Genomic DNA, 26,939 nt, shown 5'->3' on the forward strand with positions numbered 1-26,939 from the left:
TTACAGTTGTGTACAGTAACAACAACAGAAAAATTACACAAAAAGTTGGTCAATGCAATATGAAAGCTCTTCTTTTAGAGTTTTATCACATTATTTATTAAACTTCTAATTCGGAATATAAAGGAGAAAGCACGTAAAAGTGAGAAGTCTCTTACTAAGCCTTTGTTCATTGTAATAGTCAAGCACACTTAGCCTGATCTCTCTCCAGTCCTCTAGCACTAGTAGAAGAAGCAGAAGTTAAGTTGCTGGGTACATTACAGCTAATACAATTCAGCTGTTACAATTTGAAATCAAAGTGTGATGTCACATATGCTGCTCTAATACCTTGGAAGCAATAAACAAGGGAAAACCTGATCACCATAAAGATAAGTACTTTATACTTTTCTCATTCTCCAGTTAAATTCAGCCAGGACAGTAATAACAACAATGTATTTTTAGAATGATAAACTCTAAATGAAGTCTATACGTTTTCTTACAAAACCCAAAATTCTTTTCAGTGTCTTCCCTGCTGAAGAGTAAGAGTTACAAACATCTCTAATGGTGTTTCATTTCTTTGTGTCAGCATTACCTACACTATGAAATAGTAACCAGTAACAATTCACAAGCCAAATATTGCAAAGCAATTCAAAATCCTTAAGCTAGGAGGTATAAAACATCGAACTTTGTTTATATCACACTGGGGTGATTAATTAAATAATGTTTTAAGGTACATTGCTTACTTTCTGTTGTTCATGTTGTTATAATTATTTGATAGAGATGGAGAGATCTTTGGTAAAGTTGAAAAATTGGATGCACCTGGGGACCTTTAAAAATATGAAAATGAGAAATTAGACAAAAATGCTGAGACATTAAAAACTATGAAAGAGAGATAACAAATGAACAAAGCAGATAAACAAGCATGGAAAAGAAATACTTTTTAAAAAGTGGGCAAAGCACTAAAAATACCCAGGACATGCAGCCCTCAGAATCTGTCTTTTAAAACTTGAAATGTTTCACAGTACTTAAACTTCCATAATTTCTTGAAGAAACAGAGCTATTAAAAACCAAAAGAAACCACAGGCCACTGTACTAAAAAAATTGTTTTCAGCTTATAGTACAACTGTAGATATTCTGATGTTCTAAAACTTGAAATGTTAAGTTCCTAATGTAGGAATTTTATTAAAATTTAATTTCAAACTAAATGGATGTTGAGATGAGATACAAAAATGATTAAGATAAATACTTCAAGGTTACTTTAACAGCAGCATGGAACCATTTAGTTAAAATTGTCTCAGTAATACTGTTAGAAAACTTCAGGATATTATGCACAATACAAAATTTTTGAAAAACTTTTTTTTTTGCCAAAAGTAGAAGCACTATCACTTATCCCCATGGTTTAAGACACTACTTTAAAATACAAGAAAACTGATTATTTTCATCAGTCTTCTCACAAAGACCTCTGAATATAACAACTAAATATGATATTTACAACTAACTTGCAGTGTATTTTTCTTTTCTTGAGCAAATCTTACAGGTAAGCAAGGAAAAGACAGAATACTCAAAGGAGTTCATGTACCCTCCTGATTTTGTGGGCCCTATGTTAACTCCAACTGAATTGGAGTTCCAGATGTCATTGAAAAGCTTTGAAATACAGATCACTGTATTAAGAGAAGAACTTCTGCATGCTCAGGACTTTTTAAGCACCTTTTAAGAACTAAACTCTTAGGGAAATAAACATTTTTACACTGGAAATTTCCCCAAGTATATATTCACAGTTATTTTCAACTTTCTATTAATAAACTTTCTCCAAAAGAAGAGTTGCTGGGGAAAGGGAACCTCCATCCACACTGCTCACACCAATTTGATGCCAGAGCTTGCAAGAGCTGCCGCCCAGAGCCTGGAGAGGGTTTGCAGGTCAGGACGAATGAACCTGAAGTACAGCACAAAAGAATTCCAGCCACTGCAGCCAGCACTCCTCTTCAGCTTCACTGAGGGCCCGACTGAAATACCTCCATGCAAATGTACAAGCATGGGCAAAAAACAAGAGGAGCTGGAGATGTGCATATGACCGTAGGGGTACGATCCTCTGCCATCACTGGCAAATAAGTGGTGGGATGGCTACTATGTCTGGAGTGTTGGAATGAAAGGACATAGGCTATTTAGGAAGGATAGGCAGGGGAACCTCTTGGGAGCTCCTCTAAGGGATCCATGATCCCTGATGCATAAGGATTAAAGGGAGGGCAGGGACAGGCAAGATTATAGTGGGGGTCTGCTATGGGCCACCCAACCAGGAAGACCAAGGAGGTGATTGGTGACAGCCAACATGCTGTCAACTAAGGGCAAATCTTGCCAGAGAAATTTGGTGGCATTCTAAAACAGGGTTAAAGAGGTGGATGAGGGAAGACTGACATCATCAGTCTAGACTTCTGCGAAGCATTAGACACTGTCTCTAAACTGGAGAGACATCAATTTGACAGATGGACCACTTGGTGAATAAGGAACTGGCTGGGCAGTTGCACTCAAGGAGTTGTACTCAACGAATCAGCGTCCAAGTGGAAACCAGTGGTGTTCCTTAGGGGTCAGTACTGGGACCAGTGCTTCTTGGCAGTGACATGGACAGTGGGATTAGTGCATGCTCACCAAGTTTGTTGACACCAAGCTGTGTTGTGTGGTTGACACACTGGAGGAAATGGATGTCATCCAGAGGGACCTAGCTTGAGAGATGGGCTGATACAAACTTCATGAGTTCAACCATGACAAATGCAAGGTCCTGCACTTGGGTCAGGGCAATCCCAATCGCAAGCACAGGCTGGGCCAAGAATTAATTGAAAGCAGCCCTTAAGAGAAAGAACTAGGGGTGCTGGTGGATGAGAAGCCCAACATAACTCAGCAATGTGAGCCCACAGCACAGAAAGCCAACTATACCCTGGGCTCCATCAAAAGCAGCGTGACCAGCAGGGCAGGGGAGGGGATTCTCCCCCTCTGCTTTGCCATCATGACATCCCATCTGGAGTGCAGTGTTCATCTCTGGGGCCACCAGCATAAGGACATGAACTTGTTGATATGAGTCCAGGACAGGGCCACAAGACGATCAGAGGGCTGGAATATTTCTCCTATGAGCAGACTGAGAGAGTTGGGGCTGTTAAGTCCAGAGAAGAGAAGGCTCTGGGGAAACTTTAGTGCAGCCTTTCAGTTCCTAAGAGGGCTATGAAAGGGAGAGGAACTTTTTACAAGGGCATGTAGTCATTGGACTAAGGGGGAATGACTTCAAACTGAAAGAGAGTAGGTTTAGATTAGATATTAGGAAGAAATTCTTCTCTGTGAGGGTGGTGAGGAACTGAAACAGGTTATGCAGAGAAACTGCGGATGGCCCATCCCTGTAAGTTTTTGAGGCCATATTGGATGAGGCTCTGAGCAACTCAGTCCCGTTGAAGATGCCCCTGCCCATAGCAGGGGATCAGCTTTTGAGGTCCCTTCAAACCTAAACCATTCTATGTATCACCACATCAAGAACATGTTAGTTAATTCTTCAAGTGTTCAGATCAACATTCACAAAGCTTTCCTGTAATTTCCTTTATCAATCTAAACCCCTCTCTTTGAATATTATCTTCAAAGAAGTAAAATACACAGACTGTGTCCACAAAAAATACCTAACCAAAGTCAGTTTAACCCCATTTAAATCCAAGACAGAAGTTAAACTATGGCATTTACACATGTAATTATTTTAGAAGAAGCTATTTGATCTGAATAATTTTCAACTGAAATTGAACTTTTCAAAACAAATTTGAAGCTTTTATATGATTTAAACCAAATTAAAATGCAATACAGTTTTAAATTTTAAAACTCAACGTGTAATTGCAGTATATAAAAGCTAAAAGAAACCAGAATAAGCCACATAAAGGTCTACATAATCAGTAAATGGCTTGCTTCTCAAAAGCAGGAGTAAACCAAATTCTCAACATAGCTACAACAGTAGCAGAAACTAACAGATAGTTTTGAAAAGTAACTTTTAATGATGTAACTAACAAACCCCACAAAATTATTTATTATAATTTAGCATCTTAACAGTCCAGCAAAAGACAGGTTAATAAACCCACTTCACTGTATTATGCTGAAATAAATGGTAACTCACATTAGATATTGAACTGCCCACATACTTCATTAACACTACAGTTAAACTGTACTAGAATTCCCCTAATGACCAACAGCAAGGAGATAAATACAGACATGAGGAAAAACAACTGCAGCTAGAACAATCTTTTTTCCACTGTAGTCATCCAGACTGACTGGATCAGGATAAAGAAAGGCAGATAAGACTTTTTTTGACAACTGGAAAGAAGCCTAACATTCACAGGCCCTAGTCCTTATAGCAGACCTGCTGGTGAGACAACATAGGGCACAAAAAAACGCAGGAAGGTTCTGAGATGCAATGATGACAACTTTCTGATGCAGGTGACTGAGGAGCCAACAAGGAGAGATTCTCGGCTGCATCCGATACTTAAAACTAAGGAGGAACTAGTTGGGAATGTGAAGGCTGGGGCCTTGGCCAAAATGACCTTAAGATGGTGAAATCTGAGATCCTGAGAGAGCATGGCAGAAAGCAGGAGCACAGCCCGGGATTACTGCAGAGCAGACTTTAGCCTTTTTAGGGATCTGATTGGAAAAGTCCCATGGGATACAGCCCTGGAGAGAAGAGGGGGCCCTAACAGAGCTGGCTGATATTCACAGAATCATTTAGGTTGGAAAAGACCTCTAAGATCATTTAAGTCCAGCCTTTCAAGGACCATCTCCTCTATGCTCAGGAATGGTCCAGTCAGAGAACTAGAAAATCAAGCAAAGGCAGCATGAAACATGAATGGATGAACAAGGAGATTTTGACCCAACCTGGATGAGAAAGTGTACGAGTGAAAGCAGTGGTAGATACCTTGTTTAACCAGCCTGATGGTAGTCACTTCATAGAAGGCTATCTTGGCAGATGAGGGGGAAGCAATGGGTGTGGTTTATCTCAACTTCCTTAAGTCTTTTGACAGTGTCTCCTGCAACACCCTCATAGACAAGTACATGAAACATGGGTTACATAAGTGTACAGTGAAATGGACTGAAAACCATTCAATCCTACCCCTGGAGGGGCCAGTGACCAAATGGAAAGCAGCTTGGCAGGGAACCACCTGGGGTTCTGCTGGATAAAAGCTGAACATGAACCAGCAGTGTGTCCTTAGGCCAAACACCTTGGCCCAGTGTGCTACACTGGGAAAAGCACTGCCAGCAGGTCAAGGGAGGTGATCCTTCCTGTCCACTCAGAACCGGCTAGAGACACCTGGAGTGCTGGGCTCCCTTCTGGGCTCCCTAGTACCAGAAAGATAGGGACGCTCTGGAGCAAGACTAGTGAGACACTACAAAGGTGCAGCATTTGACATGTGAAGAAGCTGAGAGAGCTGGGACCGTTCAGCTTGGAGAAGAGAAGGCTCCAGAATAATCTTATCACTTGTATAAATACCCAATGGAAGGGAATTAAGGAGATGGTGCAAGAATCTTCTCAGTGGTGCCCACCGAAAGGACAAAAGTCTATGGGTATAAAAGAAAAGAAATAAAATTCCATTTGAACATGGAATATGCCTGGATATGGTCCCAGGCAATCTGCACCAGCTTCTGATGCTTTGAGTAAGGGAACTAGGTGAGACTGTCTCAAGAGGTCCTTCCATCATCAAAGACTCTTTTCCTTGTTAGCTGATTGGGCTAACACACAATTTTAAAGCCAGCTTTAGTTAGACTTTTCTCTTCTTACAAACCCTAATTCAGCTAATCATACTTCTTCGGGGAATTTGCAGTAAAAAAGGTTGATATTTTAACATTCATCAATCAAAAAATTAATGTTCAGTACATGCATTTGTTAAGAGTTTTTCAACCCTCTACTAATTCATGTTAATGAACATGTTTGTTAAACTAATTGAAAATGTCTGTTGAACATTACTGATGTTTACCCACAGGAGCACAGACACATGGTTATCACAAGTTACTATTTTTCGGCAAATGGCAGTCCAGTTTTTGACTGGCAAACAAGCTGACAGCTCTTGCTTATACAATTTAAGACATCAGAGTAAGTCCCCAGTTAGCTCTATTCACCACAATTCTCTTTCTCACAGAAAAGTCAGTAGAAAGGCACGCCTGTCCGCATATCAATTGCTTCAGGGAAAAAAACCCCTCATTTCAGTATACGCAATTTTTCCTTTGGAGATTCATGGATATATTTTCCTAAAAAACTTGGATAAACAGGCATTATATTATTTTAAAAAGGACTGCTAGGCATCTTTTATCCATTTTTTTCCTCCTCTTAACAAACATTATGGGGTCCAACCCAGTAACGGAGAAAAATCAAGAAAGGGCCTTTAATGCTCTTCCAAGGCAAAAAGGCATACAGTTTGAACCAGAAAAAAAAAGTTAAAAAATTTTCTATGTGAAAAATATTGTATGAAAACATTAATTATTATAAGAAGAAAAAGAAATAAGCTATGAATGTGTACTGCCTCACACTTCTGTACGGTCAAAAAAACCCCTAACCAACAATATATTCCCTTTCACACACAAAAATTGCTTTAAAGTTAACAGCAGGCCACCTGTAAATTATGTTAAGCAGCCAGCTATTTGATTAGGATGACTGAATCCACAGTGAATCTAAAAAACAGAAGTTTTATTAGATTAATGAAATCCATTGCTTTTATTATACATACAGAGATATAGATTGACAGGTAATAAAAAAAAAATCTTAGTTTTTTACCATATAGAAAGCATTTTTAAAGAATTAGATGAAACCAGTAGATTAAAAACTTGTTTTTAAGTTTTCTAAAAAACCCCAGCTACAACACCTCTTTAAAATTAGAGGGAAATAACCTACTAGTTTATAGGGTTTTTGTATGCTTCCCTAACTTGCTTTTATATTTGCATACAAATAGGTAACAACTTAACAGAAAACTAACAGAAACCCTGTCCTGGCTATTCAACTGGTAACCCACGGAATGTCAAAACTTGAGTTCCTTGCTTCTCTGTAAGTTTTACAATCACAGATTGGCTGAAAGGTTTTAAGTGATGAACAGTTTTTCCTAAACACAAGTAACTTGATTTTGTAGTACAGTTCCTTAAGTAACTTGAACTACAACCTTAGACCCTTTTTTTAATATATCTTAGTTTAAAACACCATCTTGACAATAATAAACCATTCAAACAGATTTAGTTATTTTTCCTGCCTGCAGATTAACTTCCCATATAAGGACACTGATTAAATAAAAAAAAAGTCTGCACACAGATAACAAGTCTTCATTCAAATACTGGGATCAGCAGCAACTAAGCTACCAAAACAGCTGGGATCTGTATGTTTATGTAAGTTTGTCACATGTATGACACTGAGGAGACATGTTAGTCAGCTACTCACAGACATGTTAAGTATAAAAGAAATTTTCTGCAAAAATGATAATGACTGCTAAGTAATATCTCTTTTGGGAGCAATGACATTTAAGACATTACAGGAGAAAGAAAGTTTCACAGAAACCAACCTCTCAGAGCAAAAAACATGCCAGTAGCTGATACAAACAACCCCTGAGAAAGCCAAAAATCCAGCTATTCTTAAACCTGACTGACCCTGTGAACAATTTAAGAATGTATACCACATTCAGATACTTTCAGACAAAAATCCCAAGACTCACAAACATTTTATGCAGCATTAAAACATGATACAATAGCAGATACTAAATCACACAGAGTTTTTACAGTGGATGTTGCGATTACTTCCAAAATTAATTAAATTCAGAAGTTAGAAGAACAGTACACATAGAAGAAATGCGAACAGTGACAAATTTGAACACAGAGCAGAAATTAAGTTGCACAGCATGGTCTCTGCTTCTATATGAAAAGGATCTCACACTTTAAACCGCTCCTTTCTAATTTCAAAAGAAGAGACAATTGTGATGATAATCTTTTTTTCTTGTAAGAATTCATTATACTCGTAAGAAAAAGAGAATTATCATTGTCGAAAGTGTTCCTTCCTATACTGAACCGAGGTCCCAACCTGGCCACTTTCGAAGTAAATAAGTTATTTTCTTGCAGAAGAAGCTCACACCTTTAACATCTTTCTCATGAAAAACTGCCAGCATTCATCACCAGTTGCAGGAATACAGAAAAATTGCCAAAAGAAGTAACCAATACAAAAATTGCTGTTACACTTCTGCTAAAAAGAGGCGGGGAAAATGTGCAGAACATCTTTCCATCTTACTGTTTCTCATTTTCAACTGTCACAACGTATCTTCTGTTGCCATTCTGACAGACCTCAAAAGGCTGGAAAAACGAGCAAACAGGAATCTCATGAAGTCCACCCAAGGGAAATGTGAAGGCCTGCACCTGTGGAGGAACAATCCCAGGAACCAACACACAGGGAGGAAGAGGGGGTGTGGGCAGATGACTGAATGGAAAGCAGCTTGGCAGAGAACCACCTGGGGTTCTGCTGGACAAGAAGCTGAACATGAACCAGCAGTGTGTCCTTAGGCCAAACACCTTGGCCCACTGTGCTACACTGGGAAAAGCACTGCCAGCAGGTCAAGGGAGGTGGTCCTTCCTGTCCACTCAGAACTGGCTAGAGACACCTGGAGTGCTGGGCTCCCCAGGACCAGAGAGACAGAGATATCCTGGACCAAGTTCAGTGAGACACCACACAGGTGATCAAGGATTGCAGCATCTGACCTCTGTGGAGAGGCTGAAAGCTGAGACCATTCAGCCTGGAGAAGAGAAGGCTCCAGAGTGATATTATCAACATGTATAAATAACCAGTGGGAGGGAATGAAGAAGATGGAGCAAGACCCTTCTCAGTGGTGTCCACTGAAAGGAGAAGAGGCAATGTGCACAAACTGAAGCACATGCAATTCTTTCTAAATGTAAGAAATTTTGTTTCAAAATAGGAGTTAACAAACAGTGGAATAGGTTTACAGGAAGGCTGTAGAGCCTCCATCCTTGGACATGCTCAAAACATAACTGGACACAGTCCCAAGCAACCTGCTGTAGGTGACCTGTCTTTGAGCAAGTGGGCTGGACCAGAGAATCTATGGAGATGCCTTCCAACTTCAACAATTCTGTGAATCTGTAGAAAAGCTTAGCTCATGTTCTGAAATGATCCTGCCTTTTCAAGCTTTACAGTCTTTCATGCTTTCCAATGTTCTACATTTTGACATTTCTAAATATGGCCTTTTATACCTTGATGTCAGAATTTGTTTACAATTCGTACTCTTCAAAAAGAAGCAGTACAAAGAGGTAATTTCAGCAGTGTGAGCCAGTGTGTGACCAATGAGAAGGCTGTAGGAAGGTATGTGGATATATGCTGTGATGACAAACTAATACTCCTAATGCATCTCACACAGAAAACTCCAAAGTGTTTACTATTTCTATCCCTTTAAACATTTATTAGATTGTTCATGAAGTTTTAAACAGGTGTAAAACTGTCCTATTACTGCCTGTTGACAGTTGCTATTTGAATTCACTAAATTTTGCAAACCTTCAATTTTTACAGTGTATTTGAATATCAAATTCCCAACTTTCTGATAGCTGCCAGATCTCAAAACCATACCCCAACCTCACAGTAAAATTATTCATTCTCATTTGTTGGTTTACTTACAGCCTCCTCTGACACCAGCATTCTCAATTACTATTTCACTTGTCTCCAGATCAAGCGTTTTTCAGGAGACATTCTTTAATTTATATACTGCTCCTGAATGCTTTCCATAAAATGGAAAAGAAGTTTGGCAGAATAAAGGCAGATACCATCACCAGAATATTTTCCAACCAAGACTTCCAAAAGAATCCATGACAATGAGTTATGTAAGTTCTTTTAACCTTTGAAATCTGCATCTAAAATTTGACCAAGAATTTAAATTTCTACTAGATGCTTTTTGAGATCAGAGATTAAACTTCAAATACTTAGCATCCCATTCTTTCTATTGCTCCACATTCTCAATCCTTTGTGTTACATCTTGCTAAGCAAGATTATACTGTTTGTACTAATCTTAAACTGAATTCAGACTTCATTAAATAACTTAATAGAAACTAGTGCTCCAAATATAAGTGCTTGAGATAAAAAACCAAAGACAAACGCTGTCCTTCAAATGATAAGCAATGATACTATAAAAATGTTTTAGAACAACAGTGACACTTGATTACATGCATGCATATTCTTAAAAGGAATAAACAGAACTTAAAAGAACTTAAACTTTTAAATGAAAGGTATGATCAAGAACCAGCCAACAAAGGCAAAAAACACAGTTAATGATTTGTAAGGCTGACATCATATTAATTAATTGGTTCCAGCTGTTCTTCAAAACCAACAGAACATGATTTAGATACTGGAAATAATATTAGAAATAGTTTATCCATCTAAATGAAGAAAAACACACAAGTCCTTCTATTCACTTGCCACTATCAACATGCTGTTGATAAACAGCAGTAGGAAAACCAGAAAACAAAACCAACATTGTCCTGCATTAACTGATGACAGCCCAACAAAGAGCAAAAGCCATATGATGGTAATGTAGGCTGCAATTTAAATAAACTTTATGGGTAAATATTGTGCTCTGGAGACAAAAGGAACAAGCTGTCCATGAAAATATTTACATATAAGAAAAATACTGATAAAATATACATATCTGTGTTGACCTAACACATACACTGTGCTTTGAAACAGAAATCTAAATGAAATAAGCTAAGTTTTACAGTTTTCTACTATGGATTCTTTTTTCATTTTTAAGCAGGATAATATATATCATTGGTTGAAATCAACAAAGTTAAGCAACCTATATACAGGCATTCACCATTATTATGCTATGTTCTACAATGCATGGCACTTACAACAAATATATTCAGAAGATTTTCAAAATCAAATGCCACTTTTAGAAACTTTTTTTTTTAATAAAACAAAATAATATGTGAAGTTAATCACATGACTGGAATTCATAACTTACTTAGGAGTTGAAGGACCTCTTGGCCATGTTCCATCCTCATTCTTCTGTTCTATCACCAGGACCTACCACCAAAAGTGTAATAAGAAAACTGAAATAAAAATATCAGTAGATTCCTTTCTGTTCCACCTTTTTAGTGGATTTGCTGACATGTGATCAAGAAAAGACTGGTATTTAAATTACTGTTCACTGAGATTCAAGAATATTCCATTACACTCCACATTCTATCCATTAACACTGCACCATCCTCTCTACTTTTTTCACTCCACATATTAATTTGTGCAATTTTGGTCACTTCACTTAATATTTCTATTCCTCTAAAATCCATGGATGGCAAGCCACTTATCTCTCAAAGAGGTCAGAAGATGACCTGCAATGTTTAAATGAATCTATAGAAATCACATGTCTATACAACAGCCCTGTTAAGGAAAGGACATTCCTGAAGGAATTTTGCCTCACACAGATCAGTAAGAAAAAAACCAAACCAAAACACCCAAACAAAACTATTTTCTGCACTGATAGCCTTAAAATCATACCTGTATGGTTATTCCTATATGTTTTACCAAAGCATTTATCTAATATTATTTTTTCAACGGGACAGTTGGCTAACAAAATCAATTTTGTTCAATTTGTTATTGGTACAGAAAGGAGTACAGAACACTCAGTCCCAAACACAGGCATCAGGTGTCATTTGAAACTCCTTTGGGTATTTCAGGTATCTGCCCTACGCTGGCAGTTATGACACAGGACCTACAAAAAGCTCATGCCTTTTTCTGGATTGACAGCTGAGATATCTAGATCCTTTGAAATGGCAACTAGACTCCAATACTTAAACTGAATCCAACGCCCCACTTCCAATGCAACTAATTCTGCACAACGGTACACCGATGTTTCAGGACTCTAATTAACTGCCATGCTGTGCCTGTATGTGTCCACACAGTGACATAAATTCACATACATACTAATGCTCAAAACCTTGTGTATAAGCCACTTGAAGATGTAATCACATTTTCAGTCTGAATACACAAGAGCATGAGATTGGAAACAAGCCTTCTATCATGACCAGTTTTTTATCAGGAACAGAGCAGACTGCTATCCTTGGTCATTGATGCTGAAAGACTGATTCTGCCATACTTCCTTGACTGGCTCTCAGAGATTAGATTACTAAATAAAATGTAGATTTAGACTGAAGAGTTCAATGGAATCCCTAAAGGCTCACTTCAGAAATCAACTGATAAATTGAAAGCATTAATTTACTCAATCGCATACACTATTATAACTATTAGGTTAGACAGACTGTAATAGTCAGGGTAACTATTACTAGGTTAGGAAGCTCAGCAAGAAAAATAACCGTGTGTGTCAGCAAGTGCAACTGACCAAACACATATGGCCTACCACGACATTTAGCATTTTCAGAGACCATGGTTAAACTCTGTTTTAAACAGTATTTGTTTTGCTCAAAGTACAAATGTCACCTAGAGACCTTGTCACGGCTTTATGAGACCATGTTTGCTTCATAGTTAATGTTTCACTGGGATAGAGGTAATTTGCAAGTTACATCTTTGATGTGAATCTTTTATGGGAGATGTGGGCTCTTCCAGTAGGACCTATGCATTGTTAAAATTACCTGTGTGACAGTTTAAGTGCATGCAGCATGAAGCTAAAGGACACAATAGTTCAAGCAGCTATTTTGGTGCACTGATTAGCTACCTTCCATGCCATAAAAGAAAACTGAAACACAGCATAAATACTGCTGGTAAGTAGGTTAGAGTCAAATAGTTCAAGGCAAAAGGAAATACTTTAACATAATCTTGACTAAAATTGCTGTCATCAAATTTCATCCATCCACATTTGTAGCATGACAGCATGAACTACAGCTCTTGAAAAAACATTCAACTCTATCTGAAGACTGAAGAATCAGTGTAACAATCTGAAAAGTTTTTCTAACAATGCAATTGCTCGATCTGTTTACATTTATATTTTGTAGCTTAACATTTAATGTTTGCTCTTTACATTCATCTGGAAAGGTAAAAAAATTATCTTGTGAGGAATTCCCCTATAAAGTGATGATATTGTCTCATATTAAAGCAGGTTTACAAGCCTCTGTTGTTCTTATCAAAATATTTTCATTTTTTCTAATTTTGTATGTGAAATCTAGACAGTGGAATGTGAGTAGAAGACATTCTTCTAGAATACCTAAAAAGGTCTTCAAATTTTGGGTTTCATTATAGGAACATATCCCAGATCCTAGGAATAATTTTTTATTTCGGATTTTACCAAATTCATGTCAGCAACTTCATAAAATTAGTAAGCATAACATTTAAAATTTAGAAGTATATTTAGAATTTTAGTTTTAATTTACCAAGAGAGTTAAATCTTTAATCCTGAAAACACACACAAAAACTACTTTAATTTCAACAAATTTGTTTATAAAATCCTCTATCCCTAACACCATGTGTTAAGAGGCAATTTTCATTTAAAAAGAAGTAAAAATCATTGGGTACAGCTACATTTTCATGAGCAAAAAGATAAACATATACAAGAAAAGAAATAATATTTCACTGTACCTGTCCCTGGTATAAACCAGCATCCTGTATGGTACTGTCTGGTTTATTCAAAGGTTCAAAAGTATTACTCATGTATTTGTTCCACAATCTGGTCTCTTTTTCCCCTGGAATATTGAAGATTTTTCTTATCTCCTTTTCAATTGTGTCTGTTTTGTAAAGGAGAGAACATAAGTTTAACATTTCAATACACAAACAGCATAAGGTCAAATAAAGCATCAGAATTCATCTCCTCATACTCAAAATATGAACGAAACTGTAGAAATTACCATGCAACTACATCATTTTGTAGGACAAGCAGGAAGTTGGTAGTTAGCTTGCCTTTAAAATGGAAACAGTCAGAGGACAGAATCCCTTAGCAAGGCAGACCAAATAAAGAGAACTTGATAAATAACAGACAGGAGCCATCTACTCATTTCTGAATGTGCTAACAGAGGAGTGAGGGGAGGTAGCAAATCATCACAAGTGAGACTGGTAGCAAAATCAGGTGCAGGGAGTGCAAGTCATTCTGTTCCTCTCCCTAAATCAAACCCTTTTCAGTTTTTACTCTTCTACCCATGAGTGCAATTAGCACTAACCACAATATATAAATCATGCATGAAGTTTAATTCATGTATCCACAGAAATTAAAAACTACTCTGTAAAACTGAAGTGCATAAATTTATTTTAAAAGAAAGAGGAAAGATTTTCTGTCCCGGAATGATTTAAAGCAAAAAGGTCTACAAACTCCTGCTCTACCTGACAGAAATATAACCAGTGCTACATAATTTTAAGGTAGCATTACCGTTATCTACAACGAAGTTTAAGCAGTTCTTAATCAACTCTTTTCTCCTCATACAAAAGCAGAGTTTATTAAAGAGTTGAGTTTTTTAACTAATATGTATCATAGCAATCCCACTCAGCTGCTTTTTTTAATTGATAGACTCACAAAGGGCCATGGAAGCTATGTCTCATAACAGCTAACAGAACACAAAACAGGAGTCAGGAAACATACACTTTATCCCTGATGATCACTGAAAGCACTATTCTAGAAATGGGCCCTGTAAGCTCTTTGAAAGACATTCCTCTAAAGTCTAAGGATAAAACGCTAGTGTGTCAGGTTCTCTTCCTCCCTTTTACTCAAGACTGCCTGTTCCACTAGGTTAAACAAGAAAAGCCAAATTGAGACCCGAAACTTAAAAGTACCTTGCAAAAGTCCAGCCACTGGCTTCTGAAATGTGTGACAATGGGCAATTTGTAGATACAGTAGACACCTGAATACAAATTGTTTCTACACTAGTTATCACACATTTTAGTGTTAGACTGGATCATCTGTTTTGGTAACAGAGATGATACGTAGGCAAGGTAGGTGATACCAACAAGGCAACAGACTTATTTGATTTGTTGGCTTCCAAAAGAAAAAATTGAGTACTGTCTCAATCAATTCTCAACCAATGAATTCAAATAACTACATCTGAACATAAGAAGGAATCTAGTCAGCAACAATCTTGTAAAAAAAGTAGAGAATCTAGATTTATCAATGACTTTCACTAAAAGAAGAATTTACAAAATATAATTCTTCATTCTTACTAATACCATGGCAATTAATTATCTGAGCATTGCAGGTCATTTTCTTCTCAAGTACTAAGTTGACATTTATGATATTAATTTTTAACATATTCCAGCTTTGCTAACAGAACTATTACAAGACAGAAAGAATCAATCCTATTGGATGACTACACATTATGTCCAAGACTCTGGAAAGAGCACGTTCCACTTGACTATTATGCCAATTTTTAGACTGTGAAAATAAGATTCTTTTATGTATTTCCATGAACATATAACCAATGCACACTTTATAATTCTTCCTCCGATCCCCACCAAGTATTACTAGAGTGCTGGCTTATGAACTAAAGTGAAAGTGCCTGTTCCATCATAAATGAAAATGTATCAAATAGCTATTGTCTGAGGCACACTGAGTATGGGGTTCTCCAGTAGAATCGTAGATTCATTAAGGTTGGAAAAGACCTCCATGATCATTGAGTCCAACCTTCCACCAAACACCAGCATATCAACTAAATCATAGCACTGTCACATGCAGTCAGTTCTCAAACACCTCCAGGGATGGTGACTCCAACATTTCCCTGGGGGTTTTAGTTATATACATTCAATGTATGAGATGATTACTACTAGCATGGGGTCTCAAAGAGACAGGAAGAACTGCCATCACTCCATCAGTTGTATACCCACAATTTGAGATAGTTCAATTTCAGAGTTAAAAGTTACAGCTCCCATACAGATAATACCCTATATTGTTAAAAATCATACAGCTCATCCATAAAAACAACTGCAGGCTTTAAGTACTATTTCAAAAGACTACCTGGAACAGTCTTGATGAGATGCTGAACAAGTTCAGTGGATCCTAATACAAACACATTCTGGCTCCTAAAGGCTAGCACTATCACAAATGCTGGCTAAAGGAAACTCTTAGGTGTTAAGTTAATGTTAAGATGTCAGTCTGAACTATGAAACAGTAATCCCTCCTTCATAAAGAAGTTAGTCGTAAGTCGCTGATTCCAGAATAAATAGTCCTCAAGGGTGGCAAGCATTACACTCCTGTATTCTGCAGCAGATTAAAGGGAGAGATGAATCAATGCCATTTGCTAAGACAATTTACTAGCAAAAGTCTATTAGATGCACAGCCCACTAGTGTAATCTCCTATGAAGTTTATTAGCTCAGTTTTGGAATTGTTTTATGGCATTGCAGACACAACCTGACTCCTATTTGTCCATAACCAAGGCTACAGACAGTCCGACATTTTGTGTTTTGTAAAACTCACACATTAGGCTGATGATTAGTTCTATCATACTTTCACATGATTAAGACTCCTAAATGGATCATTAACTCATTTTCACTTGGAAGCCCTTACGCTCTCTGGGATCAGCACCGATCAGCATCTTGGCTGAAATGCTGCCTCAACTACATCTATTGTCTAACTCATTTTCCTTTTAGAATTAATCCCCTCTCCTCCAAGAGAGTTTGTCATCAGCCAGTCTCAAAGTCACTACGCACTGCCTCCAAGGCAAGGGTCCTCAACTGCAGGAGGTACCCAAGAAGGTCCAAAGAATATGTCACATGAGACTAATCCCATCACAAGAGAATGACTGTCATTATTAGGTCTGCCCTGACCTTGTACTAATTTATTGACATACAGCTTAGCTTAGCTTCTATTTCAGTGGAAAAGCAAAGGTATTACAGGAATAACACACATCTGAAGACTGACAGGTGAGTATTATATTATACTTAGGATATTTCTCTGGGTTTGTGAATTAAGGAAGGCCTTGTACTTATTTTTCGAGGGCAGTAAATAATATAATCAATGACGGTGGATAGAAAAACTAAAATTCCTTGAAAAGACCATAGTACCCTATGTCTACTCACTTCAGTGGGGCTGTTACTGACTCTTCTGTACTACAATCCTTCTGCAACCATAATAAAAATGCAACCTTTACTGGAGAATACAAGGAAGAATAAAAAATAATCAAGATTCTGTAAGATCCCTCTTGCATATTGTTTATTGATATAATGAGCATTTCTGCTGTGTATTTGATGAAATCCAGAACTACCTTAAATATACCTGAGGTAAGAAGCAGGGAGCAAAACCAATCACAATCTTAGTAATGGATAAGAGGGATCAGTTATTATTTACTCTTAAAGTGGGTAGAATTTTTCTAGCTCTTCTTCTAAGGTACAAACTCTTTTGGATGTCCTGGCTAGGATGGCTCTGCTTTGTACTCTGCGCAAGAAGCTTCACTTTTAGAAAGGGCATGTTTTTAAAGGCTTCCAGGAGCATATCATCCACATTTCAGAGAAGCAAATAAGGCCAGTGTCTGGAAAGGGGTTGCCAGTGACTCTGCTTCTCATTATGCTTTATAACAATTTATTAATAATTGTAATTCTCTCTTTGCTAAGAAAAAATTAATATACCTTCAAGCAACAGACATTCCAAAAATGCCCTGCTTCTGATTAGAGAAAGAAAATTCATCCATTACCTATAATTTCAGCGATACAATTAAATTCAGTATAGCTGCAAAATAGCTTGCATTTGGTCCTAAGGGAAGGATAATGTTAAATTGCTTTTACCAAGTTTCTGTTTTGTTCAGAAAATAATGAAGTATAACTTCCCAAGTTAAACCAGACCTCAAAAAGGCAAATTAACATACAACAAACCTTGTTTTGAGGGGAATTTTCACAATTTTTAAGTTTTTATTCTGTACAAGCAGGTGATTCTTTTTCTAACTTAAATACTGAAATTTAACAAAGTAAAATGACCGCTTCTAAAGTGAGCAATCTGCAAAGAATTAAAGGCTGGTAAGTATAAGTCACTACTCATAATGTAAAGAGAAGCAAAAGCTAAAAAATGTACACCGCTGTCAACAAATGTAAACAAAGTGATGGCTGGGCATACAGTGTCAAGGGCATAAAGTACAATTCTAACTGCACAAATACAGACGATTGAAAGACTTATCTCAGCTACACATGGACAAATACACCAAAAAATGAGCAGCAATATCTTCGAAAATGTTCTGATTGTTATTTTCAAAGTCAAATATCTTATCGAAATACCGTTTTAAACAATGACAGAATGCTCAACGAGCAATCAAAATAAATACAAATAAAGGTAAGTTAAAGGTTTAATAGAGGATTCAATTACTGTAAAAGATTGTGCCTGGCCTGCCATTTCACTACCCAAAGAGTACTGCCTTCGTAGGTCAGCTTTAGCCATTGATTTATTAATTAAATTCTTTCTTGTATTTTGTAATATACCCTTCTCTTCATATATGTGACGAGAACATGTTGGCTAATGAAACACATAAAAAATACATTTCTTACACATCAAAAGCCAAGAAAAAGTACTATGAAATCCAGTAAACAACCTCACACAATTCGCATTCTTAAAAGCTCAAACCTCTAAAGTTAATACAGATCCTTAGATAATAAAACACACAGTTATATTGGTAAAATTGTATTAAACCCCCTCAATATTCCGATTTGTTAACTTTTAACTTTGACCCAAACGAAACTACTCCCACTGTTTTTTGTGGTCAAAATACCCATCTATCATTTTATCTAGACTTATTTTCAGAACTTGCTACCACATACAAGTACCAATCATTTATTTTCAGAAAATCGTTGTGCATACCTATTGTATCAGCTTTACTAAATCTTCGTGTGACAACATTATTCATATTTCCATTTTCACACAGTTTTAATTCTGTTAGATATACTTCTACTTTGCAGTGCTTTACAAACATACCCTGTTCAACGACCTGAAAAACAGAATGGGATCACGTTATCAGTCTGAATATGTTTTCATATACACATACACATGCTTCAAAACATTTTTGACAACTCTTCAAGAAACTGAAGTTCAGGGAATGTAAGACACTTGATAAATGCAAAAAATTAGAACTAAAGTTCTCCTATAACTTCTTAGGAATACAGTAAACTAGAAAGTACGTTTTTCCATTATGAAGACTGTCTTACCTGTGTATAACATGATGACTTTCAAAGTGTTAAGTACAGTAGAAATCACAAATATGCAACCTTAATCCAAAGGTATTTGATCAAAATGTAAAAAAACCACAAATCTATTTTTATTTCCAAATACATTCATTGCATACTACTTCCTCAGAAAATCAAGAACTAGTTTTCACAGTTAAAGAACATTTATCAAAAAAAGAATACACAATAATAAAATCTGGATACCATATATTTAAACAAAACCTACAAATCTTCCACTTACATTCCAATAATGAATACATTCATTTGAAATTTGACCTACTCATTACAGTTGTTTACTATACGTTCATTTTTTAAACACCTATTATGGAATAGTTAAATATACAGGATTTTTTTGTTCTTTAATAAAAGTAAAATGTAGAAAAAAATATTCAGGGTCACCTCTTAAATGTTTTTCCCTTTGATCTTCCAAAGTGTAACTGCAGTACACTTAGTCATGTAGACTGCTCCAAAAATAACCATCAGCCTGATATGTGATACATCTGACAAATATGGTTAAAAAAAAAGCCACCAGCTAATTGCCAGGAGAGATCTGCTATCTGCTGTACAAATGAAACTTATATGCATGTGCCATAGGAAAAAATTGAAGAAATTAGTGAATTATTTCATTGCTTGCCTTAGCTTTAATGACTCTCAATCATGACATTTAAATAAAAATGAATCTTAATTTGAGCAGCTTAGTAGTTTTCAGCTACTAGAGTCCCAACAAAATAGTGGCAGTAAACAAAACTGTGCAGTATGGCTAAGATGTTTCTAAGAATAAAAACTGACACTGTAGTGGTAGTACAACCAGTTACAAGAAGTCTTAACATTACTTGATGTAGACAAGTACAATATTTTATCCATTTAAAATCTGGATCCATATTTCAAAAATAGTTGATGCAATGGAGGGGATGAAAGAGAAGTATAATACCACCTTTACAGAAAAAAAAAAAAAAAATAAAGGCAGACAGGAAAAATAATAATGAATGAGAAAAGCATCCGAAACAAAAATGCTGAACAGGAACATGCTTCTCAGAGGGTAACTGCTGTTCATACTGGCAGAAAATAACAAAGCTATGCCAGTTTACCTGGCCACTCATTATATTACATGTATTTTTCCAGTTAGCTACTTCCAAGTGGAACAGAAGTTACTCTAATTTCACTTCTATCTCCTTCCATCTTCCTCCCAAACTGAAAAAATTACAGACTTTTTACTTTACCATGATGATGGAAGAGTATGCAGTTTGCTGAAATCCATCTTCAGAAAAAACAGTAACAAGTTGGTAACATTTTTAAAGAAGGAGAGTTATTTTAATGGATTTCATCTCTAACAGATCTAGACAAAAAAACAGAGACATTTCAGGGATGTCTCTTTAAAACAAAACCAAAAACCAAATAGCTATTTTGTCGTATTAAAGAAAACCATCAAACAAACTTCTGTTGCTGGCCAAATGAAATTTGAAGACTTGAAATTGTTTCTACAGCTATATCTACCATGTATTTGAACAGTGGACTTCAAGTAAGCAGCCAGCATACATGCAGTTAGACCATACTCATGTCACAAGGAGGAGACAAAAGCTGTATTACACCACATATCATAAAACTAAATTCTAAGCCTAATATTTTTTCAGCGATTTTGAAAGAATTAAAATAAAGATCCTGTAACTGGAAAAATACACCCTAGTGGTCAATACAGAAGGGATAAACATACCAAAATATATTTTAAAATCTAAGCAATTCAGTCCAGTGAGGACGCAACTGTAGTCCTGAACCTGAAAATCTTAAGAAATAACACAAACAAAAAAAGACTGTATGATCAATAAACTGGTGAAATGTCATATCACCTTAATAGTAAGGGTGTTATGTGCTGGAGCAAACAAAAACAGATTTAAAGATGGTAATTTTTAAGTATCTCATATTGATGGAAGGCCACACTATCCACCATACCAGGGACTACTACTTGTGTTAAGGTAAGCTTTTTGCTTAAAGAATAACTGCCTTAGCAGGCAGCTGAGCACAGAGTGTTTCTCAGAAAAGAAACTACCAATTACTCCACCAATATTAACATTATTAGAGCTAGGCTTTCCACTAACATAGTCACTACAGTTCTGGAGTTATTCACCTAATTACAAAATCATTTGCATTTATAGCCTTACAAGCTTATAAAGCAAATTCTTCTTGAGATGTTTATTAAAAGGACTTACTTCCAGAATAAGAAAGTATTATATCCTTTGCATCCCCCTTTCCCAATATTACAAACTTAAGCCTCAAAAATCTGAGTAAAAATTAGATATCAATAAGCAACTAAAGCAGGAGTTGTCTGTATTAATATTATAGGCCAGGACTTAAAGTCTGTTCATAAATTCCTGTGCAACTCCTGTATATTTGCAGGACTTCATCTGAATCATATTCATCCCAGCAGGCAATTAAAGAGTACCTTGCGTGCAATTGGCTCTTGACCTTCCATAAGTGTGTACCAGCTCACTAGCCTATTCCAGCCTTCAGTTGGCAAAAGGATGTAGTCCAGCTCATCAATGAGGTGTTCCTTGAGAGACTGAGAATCACCATCTATAAGAGAAAGATTATTGTCACTTGCATACTGTAATTCTGTACTTGAGTTTTTAATATAACATTTTTCACATAAACAGCAGACAAAATATTTTCTGAGTCACAATTATGTTACCAGTATTATGGCGTTCAAAGCCAGTCTTCTGAAATGATTTAAGCAAACTATCCAGTTCATGCATAGCACACCTATTACAGGCGATATTCCTTTACTCAGGAACCCAAGTGACAACTTCATATCCCCATGCAACTATAAGCACCTAGTTTGTTATCATACACCATCCTAGCTTTCAAAGAAACCAATTTATTTCTCCCACTCACTTCACACATATTCCCACATCATCATCGATACATCCACAACTGAAAATGAGAATGAGTAGTTAGTTAACTGTAGATTCAAGACAAAGTTTGAGTCATTCACCCCACATCAGACTAGGAAAGTAGCATGGTACAACCTCCTATTTAAAAGATCCTATGTGCTCTGGAAACAGTCACTGCAAAATTTTTCACAGACAAGGGGAGATGCTGCACTTGAATGAAGCACAACTTGGAATCTCTTTAGGTAATTAGCATGCTTTTAGCTTTGGTTCAATCCTTATTACTAGCAGTTATCTTTTAGGCCTAAGAGGTGATTCCAGATGTGAGCCACTGTGAGCCTCAGATATTTAGAGCAGCTGTCTTTCCATCTGGAAGTATCACATTATAACTGGGAGCACAGTGTGCGGAGAAATCCACAAGCACATCTTCAGGTCTACGTAACTCTTCACAAGACTCATATGGTATTTCTGCACTGATCTTATATAGTGAGAAGGTGTAATTTGGATTCTATCACCTCCTTCTAAAAATACCAACATTTCTTCTAGGATAATTTTTTTCAGAACCATTGAACAGGTAGCCTGACTCTGACAATTCAGTTCCTCATATACAACACCGTCTTCTATGATGAACAATCAGCTACTCTAAGTAACTACTTCCTTGTGCCCTCTTTGACTATATATCTCTTCTTTTGAAGATGACACGTGCATTCCATCACTTTCAACATTTTTTGCCCATGTTGAGATTAACTGAAATCTCTACCTGTTACTTTTCATTGCTCTCACAACATCCAAATGTTCTGGAAACAATGGAGAAGCATTGAAGTAATATAAGCACAACATACTGCTTCAGTTTCCTAGAATCAGTCTTTCATGAATTCAATTACTGTTTTCCTTATCACTGCATTACACTGCAGAATATTTGAGAAAGCATGCCCATTTGAGATTATTTTATTCTTTATATCTGATGCACATTTTTAAGGAGAGTAGCATGAGAGCAACGACAGCATACTATGTGTTAAAGACAAGATTAAAATCCAAGCATTTTCAGGTTGAGTTTATGCTACATGTAAAACCTAGTACAGAAGATTGCTGCTCTGCAGTGGGTGAAAGAGAAAGCTACTATCTGGCGGGCACTAATGGCCTTATTAAAACTACCTTTATACAGAAAGGGTAGATGTTGGAAGGTAACAGAATGCATGGAATCACTGCCAATGCAGAGCCTTAGTTTAGAACCATGAATGAGCAAATAGTGAAGTTTACAAACTCTGATACTGTTTCTTTTGAAAGGGGCACTAGTAGTGTCAAATACAACAGAATTCAGGTTTTCAGGAGCTTTTAGGAAAATGGCTAACATGACCTCAAATTTGGACAGCTAACCTTAAAGTAGGCTTCATAACAACAGTAACTTTAAACATAATCTCAACATGTATGGAGATTAAGTTATAAATGGTACAGATGAACAGTTTGGCACAACTAGAAATCACGTATTTTTGAAAGGAAAGGCACAGAAGAGGGAACAAGCTGATGCTACCTCACTGAGGATAAAAAGATGTTGCTACATCTGACGACAGCTGAGATGTACCACCTGAACATCCCTGCCTCACTGCAAGATTTACTACAAAAACGTACAAAAGACCTAGATCCTCATGTTCCAGAAAACAAAACATAATACTCACCTGCAGCAAAAACACCCTAAAGTTTCTGGATGGAAGAGAACATATAGATGTATACAACAATACAGCACCTTCTACAAAGGCACTGGTCAGTGTCAGATATACACACTCATTCACACTGACAATCAGTAGAACATGGTATGACAAGTTTTATGAAAGACGCAATCATCTTTAACATTGAATTCGTAAAATAATGAGACACTAATTACAGAAGTTTTGAATTAAGAAAGTCAAGAGTTCATCATAAACCCCATGAAGTTGGAAAAAAGGTATTACTATGTGCCAATAGAATATGCAGTACTATTACATTACCTGTAACTGCAAAGAAGAAAAGCAATTACCTGCTCAATTTTGTATCTGCTAGATTTTGCAGATTAAATATTAACATCTCTAATAGTATTTTGTTGCTGAACATTAAATACAGAATTTGACATGAAGATTAAAACATGTGGGAAAGTATTCTGAGACCTGTGTTCACAAATTTGACTATGGTTCAGCAAAAGTCAGTCAGACCTGAATAATTACAGCAGTGACAGAGTTTAACATACTTAAAAGACCATAAAGAAAATAGGAAATTATCCTCTATCACTTCAAACAAGTTGTGTGAAAGTCACTGAACTGCATAATACCACTTCTTCAGTTGTTCCAGAACTAAAGTAAGGGCTTGGGGCTCATTTACAGAAGGAAGTTTTAGAGCTCAACTTAAGTGTCTTATTTTAAATCACCCAATTTGGTTAAGCTACCAAAAAAAGGGAAATAATGGTGAACTCAAGCTACCTTTTATCAACTTGACTAATTTTCAGTTCTCAAGATAACCCAAAATCTCATTATAAACCAGGAATTTGTACATTATTACGTATTTTATTACCATTACAAAGAAGTTCCAATAATTGTATTTATAAAATTGTGATTCATTAGGGAAATCTAATCCAGTTCCCTTGTCATGGTCTGAAAAGAACCCAAAATTTTTAACTTTATATATGATGAGGTTAATTTACACTGCCAACTTCAAAAGATGAACTACCTGTGACAATTTTGCACTTAATGTACTATTGGCTTATTTCACAGTCAGAAGCAGTTACCTTTGAGAAGTCCAGAGTTATCAATAGGACCAGGGTACACATTCTGATCTCCCATCTGGTATTTGTCCCAGCTGTCAAAACCAACATATTTTTTCCACTGTTTGAACCAGCGACTATCCACTAGATACCTTAAAAGGAAGAAGACATATCTATTAATTACTAGGATGCTACTACTTCCTACCTCATTCATGATAATGCACCAGCATTCATCAGTCTTGTGAAATGACAATGCTTTTCTCTCTGTTCTGCTAACCATTATCAGCATCTCCTACCAGTGAGGACTTCAACTGTGGTCAAATAAATATCTCACTAACAGTGCCACGTACAGTTTTGCAAGACTGCCAATACAATGTATAAGAGGCTGAGAAATGGCAAGTTGAAAAAACATTTCCCTTTTTAGCATGAACGATTGTCATCTTTAATTGCTGTTCTTGATTTTCAAATTCAGGAGATTCAAGTTAAATCTCTATAATTAGACAGACCTTTTAGAAAGTGAGAGAGAACTTTCAGTGAAGAATTGTCTACTTGCTGGAGTTTTATTTATAACAGTCATATGCAACTTAAAAAACTTCAGAACTCTGATACCTTGTCAAGAACCAGAGACGGTGTTTTCCTCCTCTGAGTCAACATCAACACAAGCAGTAAATGCTCTGCTTTTGATGGAGGACTAGATGTTCTTCCTACAAATCATTATCAACATCATACTTCCATATAAAGCGATTATATCTCTAATCTCAGCTCCACAGTATTTCTGTCCAGATTAAACTATTGTCCCAGCCTGGCTTTTACAAAGTCCTGTGATACGTACATTTTATACCTTTTCGTCCAGAATTTCTTTAAGATCGAGATACCAAACTTGTTCAGTGATGCTCAGATTTTAATTTTTTTTAAGATACCATATGCATTATTTCTCCTTCCTAAAAGCATTCATCTTCTTCTGCCTGGTCTGTCCCAAACCTTTTGCTACTACCTTAGGATGAAACTGAATTTGATTAATCTGACATGCCCTTGCCTTTTGCTTTATACACTAAGTTTTCATTCTCATGAACATACCTAAGGCCAACAGCATCCTCCTCTTTCTCTTCTGCTGCAGCCATCCAGCTCTATTCCCTAAAAGCTGTAACTGCATGTGGTTATGAATGCAGTCACCACCAAACCTGCCAGCCTTGTCCCATGGCTTCTATTTTCTTGATCTACATTTCAATGAACTATGAATCTTAAGAAGATACAACTGTACACAGAAGAGAAACCATCATACAGGCAAACTGCCTTTGTTTTAATTAATGCTTAAGAAATTACTGTTCCCATATAATTATTCTACTTTTCAAATGCTCTGTGTTAAATGTCTTATCACATCCCAGTAACAGTGATTAATACAAATTTTTGATAACCAAATTTAACAGTGTGAGAAAGCTTGGGGTCCACTGTTCTAGATTTTAAATATTCAACATTATCTATTTCAACACTTCATCAGCTTTCTTATTCCATATCCAATTAATTTTGCCACCAACCAAAATGTGCTGTGCAATATCTCTTAAGGGCCACCCCTAACAGAAATGTTGTTACATTTCTTTCCTAACACGAAGTCCAAAAAATCTTTCATCACTTCCCTTCACATTTAGGAATTTGTACTTACAGGCTCAAATAGGAGCTTAATATTTCTTGTATAAAGAAAGCTGAAAGCCCACTTATAAATCATGCAAGCATGTAATTATGATAAGAACTAAACAGCACAGTCAAGTTCCTTTACCACAAAGTAGAGGTAACACACATTACATGGAAATTACATGGAAAAGAAAGGTTTATTGAATTTATTTGGCCAAGTAAAAAAAATGCACATAGGTATTTTGAAAAATGCTAGCAGACACTATAGATGTGAATTCTTACAGTGAATTACTGGCTACAGGCAGTATGTGCATGCACATGTATACCTATGTTTTATACATATTAATACATTTATACATTTTAATGTACATTTGGCTACTTTTGCTTCAATAGAAATCTGGTACAGGTGAGAAAAGTATTATTGAACATAGTCACAGTAGCTGTAATCTTCTCTCTTATCCTGGTTTAAGAATGGTATTCCCCAATTTAGTACTCTGACCAAAACCAAAAAAACTACTCCTCTTCCCCCCCTCCACAAAAAGCAGAGATTACAGGCTGAGATAACTGCAATTTACTGGAAACAGCAATGAGATAAGAAAAACAAACAGTAACAGCAACAAT

The 26,939-nt window shown here is 36.4% G+C and overlaps 1 protein-coding gene across 3 annotated transcripts in view; it reads right to left on the reverse strand.

Moving 5' to 3' along the window:
* USP15 (ubiquitin specific peptidase 15) overlaps nucleotides 1-26,939 on the reverse strand; it is a 60,979-nt gene that overhangs the window by 25,059 nt on the left and 8,981 nt on the right. For all 3 annotated transcript variants that reach the window (XM_032106214.1, XM_032106215.1, XM_032106216.1), the window contains exons 2-7: nucleotides 24,714-24,841; nucleotides 21,514-21,644; nucleotides 18,715-18,841; nucleotides 13,535-13,680; nucleotides 10,971-11,032; nucleotides 720-803 (exon numbers count right to left, since the gene is read on the reverse strand). In XM_032106214.1, coding sequence (XP_031962105.1) covers nucleotides 720-803; nucleotides 10,971-11,032; nucleotides 13,535-13,680; nucleotides 18,715-18,841; nucleotides 21,514-21,644; nucleotides 24,714-24,841 — 678 coding nt within the window. The remainder of the gene's footprint in view (nucleotides 1-719; nucleotides 804-10,970; nucleotides 11,033-13,534; nucleotides 13,681-18,714; nucleotides 18,842-21,513; nucleotides 21,645-24,713; nucleotides 24,842-26,939) is intronic.

Source organism: Corvus moneduloides, chromosome 4 (assembly GCF_009650955.1).
Source record: "Corvus moneduloides isolate bCorMon1 chromosome 4, bCorMon1.pri, whole genome shotgun sequence".
Lineage (NCBI taxonomy): Eukaryota > Metazoa > Chordata > Aves > Passeriformes > Corvidae > Corvus > Corvus moneduloides.